General features: G+C 38.0%; 1 protein-coding gene across 2 annotated transcripts in view; it reads left to right on the top strand.

Moving 5' to 3' along the window:
• CDIN1 (CDAN1 interacting nuclease 1) overlaps positions 1-14,844 on the top strand; it is a 138,323-nt gene extending 123,479 nt beyond the window's left edge. The window contains exon 11 of one of the 2 annotated variants that reach the window (XM_056492667.1): positions 11,649-14,844. In XM_056492667.1, the coding sequence (XP_056348642.1) occupies positions 11,649-11,679 (31 nt within the window). In that variant the 3' untranslated portion in view covers positions 11,680-14,844. The remainder of the gene's footprint in view (positions 1-11,648) is intronic. The other variant, XM_056492665.1, reaches the window with a different exon arrangement.
• The last annotated feature ends 3,814 nt before the right edge of the window (positions 14,845-18,658 follow it).

The following is an 18,658-nucleotide window of genomic DNA, read 5'->3' as shown; positions in this document are numbered from 1 at the left end:
TTGTTTCTATATTAAACAAATTTATGTGGAGGCACACAGATAAATCAGTGTAGGCTTATATTTGTTTATTTATTCCTCTACCTAATGCTGTGACATAACAGGTTGGAAAGCAGTACGGCTGTCTTTAATCAGAGCTTAAAACTCATCTTCACATATTGTTCACTTAAAAGAATCTGTATTAGAATGAGGATGAAATTAGCCACAAAAGTCTATATACTGTACCAATTTCATTTCATGCTATCAAAAAAGCTTTGCCACTGGAGAAACTATGCTGTGTCACTATTTTAAATGCTGAAAGCACAGCATTAAAAAAAATTAGGACCATTTTGTTATTGCTACTTGTATACTGCAAAAAAACCCCCTCATTTGGCTATTTTCTCTGTTTGGCAGGTGTAAACATCAACTTTAATATTAAAAAGGAGACACTGCTGCTTGTGATTTTTTTTCTTGGTTTGGTTTTCTTAAACAGTGGTGCAGCCATTAGAACCTTAACATTAAAACCAAATTCAGTTTTATGGAGTATTCTGTAGAGTGTGCTAATGAATTATGCCAAGCCAGAAAACAGAAGTGAACATAAAACTGAATGATGTTCTCACTGGCATATATAGACTTGCAAGCATCTGCTCTTACAACCACTGTTACAAGGCCTGTTCTGAGCTTTAGGAATTGATGTAATTGTATTGAGCAGGGAAGCAAAACTTCCTTGTAAAGGAGGAGCAGCACAATGGTGGGTCACACACTCTAGTATAGGAAGAAAACAGAAGTTTTACCATTCCTGGGGTATTCTGGGGACACATTATTAGTATGAGTTTATTAATCTTTCCCTAAAGACAGCTCAGAGCAGAAGTTTTGTTTAAAGCTGAAGAAAAGGAACCAAATGTCTTATTGTGCTTACCTCACTGCATTAATAGTACTGGTAGTTCATCAATAGTTTTCATCCTTTTCTGTTGTATTTGTTCATTCAGAGTCATTCTATCTTGGTCTTGGCTTTTGGATTTCTCCACCATCTAGATTACTACAAAAGACAATTAATGCCTCTTTCCATTTTCTGATCCTCCCCTTTTAATTTTCCATCTTATTTTAATAATTTCGCTTCTGTTTATTCAATATCCTCCCATTTGCTCATGTGTCCTATTTGAAAAGTTTTCTACCATGTTTTCTACCACCTGCTTCTGGTTCTGTTACTACATCTGAAGCATGCTGTTTCCATTTCTGTATACATTTGAACTGATCAATCATCTAAAGCAATTTTGCTCTTACTCTAATTTAAATAGCAGCTCTTGATTCCAGGGAGACTGTCCTCAAATTTCCACATGGCTTTGTAATGGGGAACCATTGTGATACTCTTCACACCCTTGTTATGAAACACAGGTCATATCTGCAGGCTGGGAGTATTCACCAAACAGAGCACTCTTAGTGCAGAATAATCACTCCTCAGTTGAGAGTCCAGCTACTAGAAAATAGGCAAAGGAAATATTAGGAATTCAGCTGTTAAAGCATCTCTTTCATTAAGGAGCCTTGCCTTCTGTGAGTTCCTGCCTTGTTTGTGCAGTGCTTCTGTGAGGAGATCTGTTGAAGTTAAAGGTTTAGCTTTCCTCCTGTGCCAAACTCTACTTGGTTCAGTGTGGAAAAGATGGGTTTCTCCCCATTTCCACATCACAGTCGATCTGGCAAGAGCTTGTACATCCTACAAGGTGTTGCTATTTACCAGAGCTGATAACAGCTCCTCAAGGGTCAACAACAAGTACACAGAATTTAATCTTGACTTTTGGCGTTGCTTCATCTGATGTAGTCTTACAATAGGTAGCTTCCTCTAAAGGGATCTTCTTCCTGTTAGATAGTGAATACTGAGCTAGGGTAACAGTTGTTAGAAACACGGGTTTGTTATGTCAAGGATGAGATAAATAACATTAGAACAAATGCTGCTCAAGTATCGATTTAATATTACAGTATAAAATGGGAGGCTGCTTGCAAAAGCAACAATAAAAAATTCCTCCTATCATGTTATTCTAAGTCACAAAGGGCCATTTATTGTGGATTTGCAGGTTATTCAGAAATAACCTTTTTATTACATTGACAAAAGAAGAAACCTCAAGGGCTTGCTCTTTACAGTGGTGTGATACGAACCTAAAGTGTGCCTGTTGAAAAATGAACTAGCTAACAATGGGAGCTTGGCAGCAACCTCACCATTTACAGAGAAACCGTCTATCTAGTATGATCTGTATAAAATAGACCTTGCTTAGGTTAGGGAAAGGTCACAAGTTACACAAAGTTTGGATAGTCTAAATGCGTTACTCAAAACTAACTCTCCTGTGTACAGTAAATATTAATTGAGCCTGTATTATTAAAAACATGCCAGGATTCCAAAGATTAAATAAGGAAGATGTAATTATGAGCTACATAATAAACAGAGCAGTTTTAGTTCCCCTTGTATTTTTTACTTTCCTGCTATTGTTTCATATGTGGCTGTTATACAAAGAGCAGCTGAGGTCAGCTACTATAAATTATGGGTTTCGTACAATAGTAATCCACCAAAATTATTCCAGAGCTGGATCAAAGAGCTTGAAAAGACTTTTCAAAAACTTTTCCACATAATAAAAAGATTCTATTTTGATGCCCTATTTTTATGAGGATTTCTTGGTTTAGAGTTACATCGTAGAGTATTCGGCTCCTTGCATTGGTATGATGATATTTGAGTACACAGGATTTGCATAATTTGTTTGCAGCCTTCAAAAAAGCATGAACTGGTAATATAAAAAAAACTCTTTAAATACTTTAATTGGTGCATTTTTCAGGCTAAGTTTTTAAGTTGTTCTAAGTAAAAACAAAATTTGTTTGTGTGTTTTTTTTAAGGACGCCAGTAAGATTTCAAATGAAATTTGATATTTCTTCTGTTTACAAGCGTACAAATCATATTTGCAATGATAAAAATTATTAAAAATTATAACAATACTTCTTAGTAGCTCTCAGCTGGCATCATGGCCCTGCATAATATGCCAGCCTGCCCTCGCTTCTGGCCAGGTTTTCACCTAGTGTGAACAATCACATGTCATCTGCACAGATCCATAGATGTGGCACTGCGATGTCAATGCAAAATGAAATGTCAATGCAAGCGTATGGAGATGAAGTAACAGTATTGAAACCATGTCAGTGCATATCTACAGAGACCGTGTTACTCTGTCAGGGTGATTTTAGGAAGATCACTTTGAAATGTTAAAATGAAATGAAACTAAGTCAATTAGGTAATAACAATTGAAGTTCAGGGATTAATTGAGGGCCTTAAGGTGAAGCCAGTGGCCATTAACCCCAGATAGTTATTAATTTTAGAGAAATAGAGAAACATCCTTGACTAAGGTTATTGTCATTATTGTTAGAGAGTTGGGGGGGTTTATTTCCTAGTTGTATAAATACCTTTTGCTGTTGCTTTTAATAGTGATACCCAAAGTGTGATGTTAAAGGCATATTAGTGCAAAGTTAAGGTTTTTCAGAAAGTTAATCCTACCCAAAAGCAGACAACCACTTATTTTTTATACAGACATTTAACAGATTTATATTGATATCCAGTTGTCTGTAAACAGACAGATTTACTATAATGTATTTACCTCTGAGGACTAGTTGAAGCAAAATAATACAAACATGGAGAAATAGTCATTTACACAGCAACAACTGTTTACTTGGCCCAAGTATTCACTGTTAACTTAAAGCAGACATGAAAATTGGTCAAACAACAATATGAAATAATTATTTTTGAAAATACCTAGGCAAGCACCATGTGAAGGTTATAAACTTTATGCAAATTCAGGATTTCAGAGTATATGACTAGCATTAGGACACAAATGTGTAATATATTATTCTTTTATATTGTCAATGAGAGATGCTTGCCAAGAACAATGGCTCTGTGGTTTAGCATGCTATACAACACATAAAATCTGTCTGGGTCTCTGTCCTAAGGAGAGGAGGCAAGACACTAGATCAAAGGAATGCAATTGTTTTCTTTTAAAATATTTATTTATATGAATGTGTGTGTATTTTTATATGATATGATAATATAAACCAAACATACACAAACATTATTTTTGCTATTAATAAATACCAACTACCTTCTCTCTTATAGAAGTCCCTGATAGATATTTGCTCAGTATAGGTGTGTTGATGGAGGTTTTCAGGAAAGGGCAGTAAATCAACATATTTTCCCTTTGTAGAAGGTGATATCCCATGTTTAAGTGTTGGTGAGAGCAATGAGACATTTCTGCAAGTTAAGTGACAGTGATGTTGAGAGAGCATGACATGAGAGAGAGGATGAGCTACACCTGGAGGAGTCCAGACCCAGCCCTGCTGAGAGCCAGCAGCTTTTAGAGCTTGACCTGGACCTACTGGAGCTTTTGTCTCCAATGTGAAGCTGCACAGCTCTAGTCTTGCCTCCCTCCCAAAGTGCCTCAGGGGTGCTGAGAGGTCTTTGGAACTCCTTTGAAAGTCCTAGAAGAGTACTGTGAAAATGCAAGTTTTATTACCAGAAAACATTTTCCATTACAAATGGATGTATTGGATTAATTTTTTTCTTTTTTAATTTTCTTTTGCTTTTCCATGGTGAACATTCATGCCACACTCCATTTTGTACTCTGCCTCAGCATGATAGCTCCATAATGACTGGAAAAACATAAAAATTAATTTGATCAGTTTATTTCCATACACACTTCAAGCAGCCTTATATCAATGTGTTTGGCACTGCATTACATACAAATGATAAACTACACTCAGGAAAAAATAGTCTCGCTACACATCATAAAAAAGAGTAGGCACAGTTGAGTCTCAAGACTCATCCTTCCTCTGAGGCACAACTGTCTATACAGATCAGCTTAAATGTCTGTCTAATCTAGTCTTTAAAAAACTGCAGTGATGGAGATGCTTAGAGATATTATGGGAATCCACTCCCCTACTCATGTTTATTTCGTTAGAAAGATTTTTCCAGCCTTACCTAAATCATGTTTTGCTGTAATAAGCATGTTACATCCCATCCAATTATAAATGTGTATGGAGAGTAAATCTGGTATCTGCTTTCTTTTTCTGACCTTTTCTGTATTTGAATATTGTTTGATCAACAAAACACCACAAACTCCTCCAGCATTTTTTCAAAGAAAGTTTTTAATGTTGTGATTATATTTGTTACTGCACACGTGTCTTATATTTTAGAAACCCATTATGTACAAGATTTCAGCAAATATGTTCCTTCAGTGACAAGTTGGTGTCTTCTGCTTAGGCTGGACCCTTTATAATGCTTACATCCAGATTCATCACAAATCTATCTTTTTTTTTTATCCCATTATTATTTTCCTTTTTGCACATATTACTTGCTAGTATGTACAAAATACTTGCTAGTATTTTTAGTTTTAATTTTATGGCTTCAAACTACTCCCATGTTCTGTTTAGTTTGAATTTTAATCTCACCCTTTGGAAATAAATACTTGATTTGATTCACGAACTTTTGAATTTGTAATCTGAAATCAGTGAGTTAATACATTCAGTGTTTCAGGGTTATTATAGAGTTTGATGGTTAGCTGTCACCAATAAGATATAGACTAATGAGATATATCCATCATAGGATATGCTCTTAGAATTTCTAACACCAGTCTTTATAGTCAGAAGACATATGGCTTACTGCTCGGTTTGGGAAATAAAAATTTACTTAAACAAAATAAATAGTAGGAAAGTGTCTGCTAAATGGAACATGCAGAAGAAACTTTTTTTGCTTAGGTGTACATTTGCCATGAAGGTCCAAAGTCTCAATTCTCAAGTTGCCTCGATCATCTTAAAAGATCCTGTTACTACTAGTCCAGTTACTCAGCTGTACTGACGAGCTCGTGCTGGCTTGCCAAAAAGTTGGAGGCTTTGTTTTCTTGTGCTTTCCTTTCATCCCAGATTTTCTGTAAGTTTTGCTTAAGGCAGAGGAGAGGTTAAGACTTATTTGTGCTCCAGCAGCCCACAAACCCTGGAAGCCCAGCAGCATTTTCTGGCATGATAAGGAGATGTGTCATAAGAATGCAAGATATTAAGTGTCATAGATTTACTTTTGTCTTCCATTTGCCTAATCCATGCTGTATTTGTCTTGAAACAATCCTATCCATTTACACTTTGCATTACTGTTTAATGCTCCTTGACCAGACATAGACAACTTACTAATAACTGATACTAAGTAAAGACAAAGAAGAAAATAAAGTATGTAATATTTGGGAAACAATGGGTATTTTAATTACACCCCAGTGAGGTGCCTGTTAGCTGAAAAGTAACATTGAAGGGTGTATTTAGAGGGAAAATATGGTATCCCTTATGTAGTGTAATTTTCAGTTTCCCTGTTCCCATTTTACAAATTGCAGAACTTTCTCCTTCATTCTTCAGTTATTCAGGCATAAGAATTTACACAAAGTGGTCAGTCTGTCAGAGCTCTGCCACGAGTACTCAGAAGTAAATTCCATTGGATTTTTCTCATACTTATCCATCTCTGCCCCAGGTATGCCTGGGGGGAGCTTTGAATCTGCTGATGGTTTTTTCTTATCCTACCCAACATCACTCCATTGCTAGACTGGATCAGACACAGTCACCTACTGGCATCTGTGTTCAGCAACATCATGCTGATGGCTGAGCATTTACTCTGTTAGTCTTCCACAGGGACTGGATTTTATTTCACCTTACTGGTCCTCTACTTCTTCTTGGCATGTTAACAAGCTGGGTTTTTCAACATAAGGAAGGTGTTGAGGTCTCATTCCTACTTTCTGGGACAACCCTTTAAGAGTTACTTTGAGTTTATGCTAATATTGACACAATGTCCATTTTGAGCTGTATATGCTATGGCACAAGGATGGCAAGAGCCAGTACAGTAAGCAGCAGGTAGAAAGATGTGTTCTTGTGCTTAAACAATTAGTTCAGAATTGCTTTACATTTCTCACTAATGAAACTGCTTCACATTCACTGTATGAGGTTTTTTTTCCTCTTTTTTTTTTTTTTTTTTTTTTGTGTTGATAACACTTAGGTTCTAATTCCATTTTCCTTTTAAAATTGTGTTGTACTAGCCTTCTTTTTATCTTTTTTACATACTTCCTTCCTACACTGCTTGTTTCTTCTTCCAAAACTGCTTCTCTCCATGTGCTAAGCCCGACTAAAGTTTTTTGTTGCTGCTTCTGAAGAGAGGCAACTTGCAACCCCTGAAGGACAACAGGGGGACAGTTGTCACCAGAGACTTAGGTGACAGCTGCTCTTTGCCCACTCCTGCTTTGGAAGACACTCAAGATGCCCCACCTTGCTGGGTCAGTACATAGGTGTCTTGTAACCCATGGAAAGTTTCTTCTGCTAAATTGCTTTGAATAAAAGGCATCTTTAATCAAAAGCCCATGTGTTCTCCCAGCATACTCTTCTAGTTCTTTCTATGAAACTCACTTTTTTTTGCTTGTTTCCAGTTTCAGTAAGGATTTCTATTATTCTTTCCTTTATGCAGTTTTCAGTGTTTTCTCTCATCTGATTCAATTTGCTAAATCTCCCCTATTCCCCTTCCATGTGTTTTTAATATAGGATTTAGAAAAATAGTATTCTTAGGGGCATAGTAGCCCTCATGTTTGCAACAGTGAGACATCAAAACTCTCATGCACACAGGTTGTGTCTTTAAATATGTTAGCTAGTGAAATGCATTACTGTGCTTCCCACTGATCTGTTAACAATGTGAGAACACGACTTCCTCTGTCTATTTAGCCCTTGGATGGCAAGCCCATAAGTGATGGCTTCCTGGTTTTATAAATGCTAAAAGCTAAACAGCAAAGCATTTTCTGATTTCTTGGCCTCCATTTCCTTCAAAGATATCAAAAAGTGTTTTCCTGAATTCTTTGGCGAGGCGTATTCAATGTGAATCAGAACACCAAAGGAAAACAAAGGAAAAGACCTATCATGAGGATGAAATCCCAGGTTGGAATTCAAGCCTTGACAGTTCTGTGACAGAAGAACCAAACTGTATCTCTCTGTTTTGATCAATATAGTGGGTTTTATTGTCTGGCTCTACAGAGCTGAATCAGCAATAGCTTTAGTCTTGACCTGGCTTAAAGTCTAAAAGCAGTTTTACAACATGTTCACATTGTCTGCAGATGTACTCTTGATTTCTCACTCTCTCTCTCTCCTCGTCACTGCAGTGCTTTCTCTCAGCTCCACAGGTCCAGATTGAGAGGCAGCTTGTGAGACTGGGATACTTTGCTAACTCCATTCATTTGCCAATGTGCTAAAAATGAAGATATTTTTATGTAATTGTTTCATTGTCTGGTTTGTTTCATCTTTCCACATTGTTCTCACTTTGGAAAGTTCCATTAATTCACAGGACTGGAATAATACATCTGTGAAAACCATCTTCAATTCAGTTTAGCTTCTCAAGTTGTGGAGCCAGGTCTCCTTCTGTGCTGTAAATTATCATTCCTTCAGTGACTTAAGGAACATTTATATGTTTTCTGATCTACAATTATTAAAGTGGTGCAATATAAAAGTCAGTGCTTGAAGAAGGAACACAGAGCCAATAGATATCTCTGCTTTGTAAATGGCCTCTGCCAAAAATACTGATATATAGATACAACAAGAATATTGGCAAGTTGTAGATGTATCTGAGTGGCACAAAGTGTGCTGAATGACAGATGAGCATACTGAGGGTACCCAGGTTTGTCAAGAGGTATCTTTGAGCTGATAGAGCTACCTCTGTGTGCCACTGTTCATTTAATAAAAGGAAGCATACAGTACTGCTTGAATGCAGTGACAAAAAGTTTATTACCAAGTAGTGCACTAGGAAAAAAAAACACAATGGACAGTACCTCAGCTTGTGAGTTCCATGTACATCTGTGCTGCTATACAACAGCATTTTGCTGGATTTTTTTCCTTTATTTGTTTGGGATTGGGGGTTTTTTGTTGGTTTTGTTTCCCACATAGTGTTCAAAGGCAATTTCATGCTGCACAAACCAAAATATTTACAGTGTGTTTTTGTTCTTGTGAACTCTGACTAAAGACAAAGTGAGGTTGCTATAGACTGAATCTGAAGAGGATTTTGCAAATAACACACTGTGGTTTTGGTTACCCCATGCAACTCAGTGCTGCTAGCAGCAGAAATTAGCAACTTCCATGTTTCAGGCTTATCTGAGCTCTAGAAAGTCTTACACATATCTCTTAGAAGTAATTAAGCCTTACCAGTGATGTTCAGGGGAGGATATTGACCACTTAATTTAGAAAGACAGGGACTACACTTTCTAAGCACTACTTGACAGTCCATATACTACAGCCTACAAGAGACACCTTGTTGCCATATCTTCCAAGAGATTAATTAAGAAATCATGAGTGGGATTTTGCTAGTGCAATCAGCAGCAACTTAACTCATTGCCTCAAGGCATCACTTGCCAATTATTTCAGAGGAATCTAACTTAAGCCAGTTTCCAAATGCTCTTGAAAATCCCTATTCAGCTTCATAAGACTTCAATTTGAAATTAAATGCAGCTGTATTTTTTTATTTACTTTTATCATAGACACAGACAGTTACATGGATCCTTTCAGTCAAGGAGAAGTATATCTGATTTTTTCTGATAAAAAGCTGATTTTTTTTTTTAAATTCAAACTGTTATTTATTAGGAGATGTAGTAGATAGTAAGACAGAATCCCAGTGGGATGTTTACTGTTAGCAGAGCATTTGGAGTGGTTCCCAACAGAAAGAGCTTTAGTCAGTGATGCATATTGGAACATAAAACAGGTTTCGCCAACTCTGCAAAGCTACGAAGTCCAAAGTATGAAATGCTGCAGAGCTGAGACAAGCACCAAGCAGATGCAGCAACCTTGTGCTGTGTGGCTTAACTGTTGTGAGCAAAGACATCTCATTTAGGGGTCCCAGCTCCCTGTGTCATTCACTAAAGGAGCTACCACCTGAGCAGGTGCATTTTAAACCACCTCCTGACTGAACAGCCGCCTGAAGGTCAACACACTGACTCCAGCAGGAACAAGCTGGGAAGAGCTATTTGCAAATTCATTTTTCCCCCTGAAACAGGAGTCTTTGTAAAGGGCAAAGTGTGTTCCCACCTACTTACAATCCAAAGTCTTAAATGTTAGTGCCTACAAATGCTTTCACAATAAAGAGTCGTAGAGAATTCCTCCAAAGGTGCAGAAGACACAAAGTCCTCTCTCAGTACACTTTTGTGGAAAGGTAGGTGGTTACAGCACTTTCTTGGGGTCAGGAGGACACAAGTGGGAGTCCAAACCTGTGGGCACAGTTAACAGTCTCAGCTCTGATTTGTCAGAGTCATTCTGATGCAGGAAAAACTCACGTTTCGTGGGCCAGAAGGTGGGAACAAGAATGTTGGGAAAAACATCACAGTGCTATTTTGGATATGTCTTCAGTCAGTCTAAATCTATCCTTCATACAAAGGATAAATACATATTAATTCACTTATCAAAATGCAATTGTATATGAGGGGACCACAAGGACTCTTTCTCTTCCCATATGTGTTCTATAAAGGAAAAAGGTTGCTATCACTGCACTTCAAGTAGAGATTGATTGACTCACCATATGTAGGTTTGCTTTTAGATTAACATGCAGTTGAAACCCAGCAGGAAAGTTGTTCTAACTTCAGATCCTAGCCAGGAAAAAAGCCAGAACAAGGTGACAACGTGATGGTGGTACAACCAAGGTGCTCCAGGGCATCAGGAGCAGCAGAACTTTAGGCTTGTGGGGAATTCTGGGGTCAAAATCTGAGGTTTTGTGTTGTCCTGGGAAATTATATGCTGGCACTAGCATCTGCAGGAATGGTGTTCCAAGTTTAGGCATCTGAATTTATTCCTTTTAGATCTCACCTTTAAGATTAGAATAGCAGAAACCCAAGATAAAAGCTAATAAAACAGAGGACAAATAAGACTGACTTCTTATCTCTCTAGCAATATACAGAAACATTTCTTGCATGCTCAGCTACTTAATGTTTCTGATCAAACATGTTTCTGTAACCACTATATTTTTACAATATAAAAAGCAAGTAGAACAACTATTAGAGAATTTAAAGGATCTAATAATCTCTTTATTTCTCAGCAGGACATTTATTTTCTATAGACCTCTTCAATGGCACAGCCCAGCTAAGCTGGTTTATAAACCTCTGAAGATGCTTAGCACAAAAGTAGCATCAAAAATATGAGAGAAAGATAGGTAAGAAATATCCTTAACACCAGTATTGAATTTTCACTGGTTAAAGATGGACTTTCATGTTCATGCTTCAGTCTTCTGGCCTGACCTTTTTAACTGATGCCAAATATATACAATTTCACACTTCTAAGTTCACCCCCTTCTGGGATGTTAAGTTTTAAACCAGTATTTCCCTATAATTCCTTGTCAGCTATTTTTTGTGTTCAAACCAGGTAAACAATCTAGTGATTTGGTGTAACGTGAGTTCCTAAAGTTCATGCAAGAAGTGCCATGCACACCAAAAATTACACTAGTGAAGGCATTTAGGTACACAGAAATGGGGGTTTCCAAGGTTTGCACTGAGCAGCTCTCCACAACAGCTGCTGGGGAGAGAAGTACACTTTTACAGAGCAGCCCATGCCCTGCAGGAATCAAAGGATCTTGAGCTTCAGCTCCTGCTGTTCTGTGCATTTCTTCACAGCTTTCCCACCTGTATCAGCTGTGGATCCTGAGTGTGGTGAACACCCCAGTGCCCTGCTCTGCTACCAGAGCTCCTTACAGGAACAGACCTTGCTGCTTGAACCAGCAGACATTAAGATCAGAGTGGATGCTCTGTGGCATTTCTGAGTGCACCAGAAGGCTGAACAGAAGAACCCGGCTGAGATGCAAACAAGTCTTGTATGGTATAACAGAATTAGCAGGAAGACAATATTCACTGTGTAAGGAAGAAAAACAAAACAAACAACACTATAAGCTTGAAAACATTCGCCTCACTCTTCTGTGGTTTGAGAAGTGAAGTCTAGCACGGCAAAACAAAAATCAGACCTGCTTTTAATCTGTGAACAGCTCTCTTGATGAAATCTGTCATGTTTCTGGCTTCGTTTTTTCCTTGAGAAAAGAGCAAAAATGTTATTTTTCTTAAAGAATTTCCAAATGTTTTATCTTTATTAATGTTTCTATATGATACAGTTTATTACTGCAGGCAAATCTGTCTCATTCATTAAATCTTCCATTGTCAAAACAGCATAACCAATAGTTTATAACATCATAAATCTTGGACATCAATCATTATATAGAGATTTCCCATTTTATGTATAGGATTGTCTCTTCTGATTTGTTTGAAAGGCTGGTTAGGACTGTTCTTACAAGCAGTATAATATTCTGTATTAAAGCACTAAGCCTATTAATGGCATTTGAATTTTTGAGTTGCTTTTGTTGCTGATTGTGGTTTTCCAGATGGTAAGAAATTAATCACTTAGTTTAAAAAAATTGTAATGCTCTTTCTGCAAGTCTCATATTTGATGTAAAATTTGGAAAGTCCTCTGAAGTTTGGGTTTCTAAAGATACAATCTGCTGTCCAACAAGCTCAAGATCCTTATTCCAGCCTACTAAATTGCAAATAAGAAACAGAAGATCACTTGAAGGGACACAAAATAAAAGGACATAACAGAAGTGATTCATAGTTTAATTTCATTTAAAAATGCTAAGCACAACGTAGCCTGACTATCTCAGTCTTCAAAAATCCAGTTCAGTAAATATGGTCACTTCAGATCTCTTTAGAAAGATGTATTCATCAACTGTCATTCTTCCCTTAAGCAAGACACACAGAAAAAGATTGAGTGCTGCCACACCTGTAACACACATTTAAAGGAGTCATTGCCTTTTCTTTGAGTTAACTTGAAGAAAGAGCAAAAAAACAAAATGCCAGAGTGCTTCACACAGCTTTTTTCTTTCTTGATTTTTGTGCTATTAATGCTGTCATTTTTGAGCTTGACTGGGGAAGGTGAAGAGGAAGCCACTTAAGTCATTGCTGCATCTGTGCATATTATGTGATCATTTAAAGGTTCTGAAAATGTGTGGATCCCATTTGTTCCATTACACAGCTATAAGCAGGTCTAACACCACAAAAGCCAGTGCAGCTACAGAGCAGATCACAAAAACAGGGGCAATGGGAAAAGCCAAGTGCTCCAAGTGACAGGCTTTTATGTTGCAAAGCAATGTCATCTGCAAATATTTAAGTCAGAGAAGGGAGCAGAGAAAAAGCAATGGGCTTCAAGTCTTAAAAACTGATGATCAAAGGGGGGTTAGATCACAGGGAAGTATCAGATTCGAACTGTGCAGTCCTACATAGCAGGTGTTTGGGTTCTAGTGGAACAAACACTGTCTTGGGGTAAATCAGCTCCTCAAAAGTGTGTTCTTCAGCTGCTTAGAGACACCCTTGCTTGGTCAGAGGTTACCTCTAGGCTGACCTTTGTGCTTTAAAGTTCTGAAAATAACTGATTTAATGAAAGCCAGAACAGCACAGCCAGTTCGGTAAGAACATTGTATCAGGTTAACGACAATTATCTGTTTTAGACAGCTAAATTTGCAAGCCTCCTTCAGCAGCCACCCACCCCCAGCTGACATGCTGCCTAAAAGCCAGAGCTCACAGAAGCCACAGCCATCCTGCTCATTTTGAAAGCATTATGAGAATCCTGGATTATCTTCACAGGTAGGCTCTCATCACTCTAGAAATTGTTTTGTTTCCCCACTTCTCTGTCCTGAGAAAAGATGCTTTTCCAAAGGACCAAAGACCTTCTCCAGGCAGGAGACAGCTTCCCGTGCATAACCAGACAGTGTGAGGCTAACCCACAGCATTCAGCAGGGTGTTCCAGCCATGCCAGAGGAATACAGCACTCACAAACCTCAGCCCTCATTTTCCTCTCAGCTTTCTCTCCTTCACCTGGCATTTTCTTATCAATGCCTTCTTACCAGCCAAAAACAGAAGCTGGAGTTTCTATCAGAATTATCATTGCAGACACTCCCTAGACAATCACCAAACTGGCTGAACTGAAGAAAATGGGAAACAAAGGAGAACAAGGATATCATTGATTATTTTTGTTTCTTGTTGACAAAAATTGTGACAACTGATATCTCTTGCATTCCTATGGCTGATTTTGATCAAGACATCATACTGAATGACATATTATGGGCTAAACTTAGAAGCAGTAACTGGGTTCTTTGTTTTGAATTTTGTTTTAAGTAAATACTGCATTCTTTTCTTTCTCCAGTTTTCAGTTCTTGCCAGGCCATGTTCCTTCATTGGATATGATTTGTAGTTTGGAAAGAATATAACACTGTAGAGATCTGAATACACACAGTTATATTTCCTTACATATTTCAGTATGTTTCCTTATCTGCTTCTGTATATGCCACTATACCCTGCACCTAAGGAAGGCCCTTATATCACTGGTGTTACTATCCCTGATGTTGTACACATGTGCAAGATATCTTCAGTTACCAGCACAGTATTTGTGAAGAAAAAGAAAGCTTTAGTCAACCTAAAAAAAAGTAAGGAAGAAAGAAGAAACTGATGTTCACCACATGCACTGCCTTGAGAATTCAGATGAACTTTCTGTACTTCTTTTGCTTTGGAAAAATGTAAACCATGATTTTAAATATTTTACGAACTTCCCTGCTTCAATTTATTAACATAGGCTGATTGCACAAGTGCACTGCTTTAAACTTAAGCTGGAATACTAATAAAATCCCTACACAAAACCAGATATGTTTAATTTCAGCTTTTATTGCACTATTATCCCAGTAGATCCCAAGAACATCTGATTGAAGTTATCTTAAAATTTCTGCACTTATATATGGAACTAAATAAACTCCACTGATCACAACGACCTTGAACTTGTGGGAATTCACATGTAGATCCAGGATTTGAAGCTGGATTCCACCCCAAGTTTAAATGCTACTCAGAATCAAAGTGGGTTGTGGCTGCACACACAGTTTACAGGAAATGTTCAATTCAACATTTTTTGGTAGGTGTTCCATCCTTTAATTACTCCCAAATTTCTGCCCAGCTTTTCATACCAGTACCTGAATTCAGATTCTTGCTTTCTATCTGAACTGAGTAAAGCCTTAGCAGACACATCACTTCACTACAGAATAAACATTGTGGCGCTGAATTTAATCCAGAATTCTCTGAACAACTGTTTCACATCTAAGTAATTGCACCAGCAGTAGTGGGGTCGCCCCCTTGTTTGTAGGGGGGGTGAGGGGTGCTGTTGGAATCACAGCCCATGACTTTATCATACAACATGAAAAGCCTTTGGGCTATCTTCTCAGCTGGGATAAATAAGCAAAGCTCTATTGGTTTCTGGGTGAATGAGATTATAATTCAAATCAGAAGCGTAGTGTTTGTTTATGACATAACAAAGTATCACAGAAGTGTGTATCATAAGCCTTAAAACACTGCACTCAAGGACAGTAAAACCCACGAGTCTGAGCTTAGGTTTCAGTGACTCCAGCAAAGTTATGCCTATTTATTTCAGGATAGCAGTGTTGATGTGCACCAGCTGAGAATCTGGCTCTTTAACTCCTAAATGACAGCAGAAACCATTTACAGGGGGAGGGAGAAGGGGCTGGGGTGGAAATCAACTTGAGTACAGAACTGTATGGCTGATAAATGGGTATCAGCCATCTCTTCAAGCAGGCAGGCCTGTTTCTTCCTAAAACAAAGCCAGAGAATTAATAAACACATGCAAAAGGATAATACAAAAGCTATGTATTCTCAAGGAGTTTCCAATGTATACTATGTTTCACATTCCAATACAAAGAATCTTGACAGTAACATTTAAACAGTTTCTCATTTTATGTGCTCGCACACACAACCCTTGTGATTCAAAACAAGCTGCTGTATAAAGAGCCTTTCAAAACAACCTATCCACTCATTTAAACTGACAGCCTATGCTCACCTAAAAACAAAACTGCCCTTTCTTCCATGAACCCCAAAAGAATCCCAAACTAGCCAGCAGTAATAAATTTAAAGGACATTTTTTCCTGGTACCACATCCACACAGCTCATCCCAGTGGGAGATGATACAATATGTAACATTGCTATGTTTCACAGTAATTATGTAAGAGAAGTCACATGTGGCACAAATGGAATGTATACCAAAGAGCAGAAGCATATGTTCAAATAAACCACTGGTTATGTCAAAACTAATAACTTGTTTGCTGTAGTGGACTCAACAGTAACAGGCCCAATGAGTCTAATGACTTTGCTACCTCTCCTTTTGCTCCTCATTGAGCAGGCTGGAGCTGATTTTTTTTCAGGGATTATGTTTATGCAATACGAACATATTGTTATTTGCTACATTCTGCATGATCATTTTGGCATTCTTATGAGAAGATGATGATGGTTCTGTCTAAATGTTTGGGAGGATTATCACTGACATGGGAAGTTATTAGGTTTGATGCAATATAGAGAATATTCACAGTCAGAAAACAGCATCTTTCATTTTTAGGAATGGAGGTAATTGTGCTTTGTGACAGTGCACATCCTTAAGACGTTATGTATCATTGCGTACTTAAAAAAGCAGCACACTTTTTATTGATCTTTCAATTCCATTTTGATTTAAAATGCAGATCTTTCCCTCCATTGAAATCTTAGCATTTTTATTTTAAAATGCATCAGAAAAAAATCCATTTCAGACATATGCAGCACCATAAATTACTTTTTGTGGTTGAAACAGTATTCGCTTATGTCACGGGTTGAACATCCTCCTTTATTAGAATGCTATTTATTGCCACCAGCTGCAGTGCTTAGCTAGGAAAGTTCTTGACACCAGCTATTGCTTTTCAGCACCATTGCTTCCGGCTGCTAACGGGGCTCCTAGTGCCAAATGCAGCCACTCCTCTTAAACTGTTCCTTCTGCTGTACAGACAGCTCCTGTCACTGCTACCCAGAGCAGGAGCTGGGAGAGAGGGATCAGAGCTGAACCCACTGCTATGGAATCTCTTAAGCTATAAATCTCCTAGAACTTTAAAAGGCCTTGCCAAATACCACTAGCTTGAAAGCTGTCAAATGTGCTCAGGAAATCTACCCGCCAGTAATGGGGTTTTTTCAAAATTAAGATGCGAGTTCAGCTTGTGAGCAATAGGTGTAACATAACAAGCCCCAGATCTAGTAAAAGCAAGAGGGTTTCTGTGTCTATCAGCTATCTAGCCAATGGTCTCTATTTCATTAGATTTTCGAGCAGGGAGAAACCAGACAAAGGTAATTACTCTTCTTCTGTTAAGGGCTGTTATTACTCCTGCACGAACAGCCAGCACTGCCTTTTTCTTTTGCCTCTGCCTATGGCAGCCAGGAGAGCTAAACAGCAGCAATATAAAAGTGGCAGTGTCAACAGCTGTCCTACCAAACACTAAGTGTACCTCATACAGTAAATCTTCAAAGCAGTAGCATGTGTTCTGCTCCTGTGTATGCAAATCCTGTTATTTTATTGATATCATTTGCACACATGCCTTCTTCACAGCTGAACCCTTGAAAAGCCATTGCATGTAATTGGGCTCAACTAAGCAACAGAGGCAATCAGTGACAGGAGGAGACTGAACTCCTTTAACATGGAAAGAATTCCTTTCCTCCCTCAGAAAAGAAACACCCAGCAGGTCAAAGAGGAAGGTTTCTCTGCAGTATAGCACAGACAAGCCTGTTAAACAGATGCCTGAACCACTGGAATCTACAATTTAAGAAATAAAAAGTCAGGTCCAGAGCCTTCATGAACATATTTTTCCCTTTGTTTAAATAAAGAAATGAGCAAATGTACGCATTTTTGTCTATATGTATGTCTAAAACTCTAAAACATCCAAACTGAAATCTTTGCAGTGTTAGACTCTGTCACATAAGATAACTTAGTTGGCAAACATTCTGAAAATTTTTCTACTCGCTGAGAAAACTGATAAAAGTAGGTGTCCTGTTCATCTTACAGACAGACTACAAAAAAAAAAAAAAATCATTCTTCTGGACATAAGGAAATTCCTTCACAGATTCAGAGAGTACAAGAGACATCTGAAAGTTGGATTTATTTATGGGTCAAAATACAATTGCTCTTTATTTCTAATCTTTGTTCCTGCAAATAACCCAAAACCGTTGTTAGCAAATTACTTTCTCTTTCATATCTTTAAACTGGAGATAAGTATGTGTTTCCACTAAATGACTCATAAAAATAAACAGGCACAGCAGTTTGACTGTAAGTGTTACGTGTGACTGAGCAGCCTTCATAAAAATCACTGTTTCCTTTGCATCTGTATCCTCCTTGGGCCAGAGTTTGGGCCATACTCTGCCCTACACACTATGTCCTTCTATAAGGAGGACACTTCCCCACCACTGGAAGAGGTCTGCTCCATTACACCAATCCCATTCCAGCCCTTTGGGAAGTGCCAGACAAGATATGATAATGTAACATCATGAGGAATGGGTGTCTTAAACAACTCTGCTCTATTCCAGCTGGACTTCAGCCAATTCAAATGGATGAGTGAGGGCCAACAGACATATTAGTGTAACCCTGTATTTAAAGCTAAGTTATCCCCTAAATGACCCTAGAGTCAATTTATAGATGCAGAGACTAATGTACAGTAGAACTCAGAAATACTCTAAAGCCTAGCTTTGAAAATGCCTTGACACTGGGAGTGCTCTCTGAGGGGGCAGAAAGGGGCAAAACA

Source organism: Oenanthe melanoleuca, chromosome 5, assembly GCF_029582105.1.
Source record: "Oenanthe melanoleuca isolate GR-GAL-2019-014 chromosome 5, OMel1.0, whole genome shotgun sequence".
Taxonomy (NCBI): Eukaryota; Metazoa; Chordata; class Aves; order Passeriformes; family Muscicapidae; genus Oenanthe; species Oenanthe melanoleuca.
The sequence above is the reverse complement of the archived record's forward strand: the minus strand, read 5'-3'. Positions and strand labels throughout refer to the sequence as shown.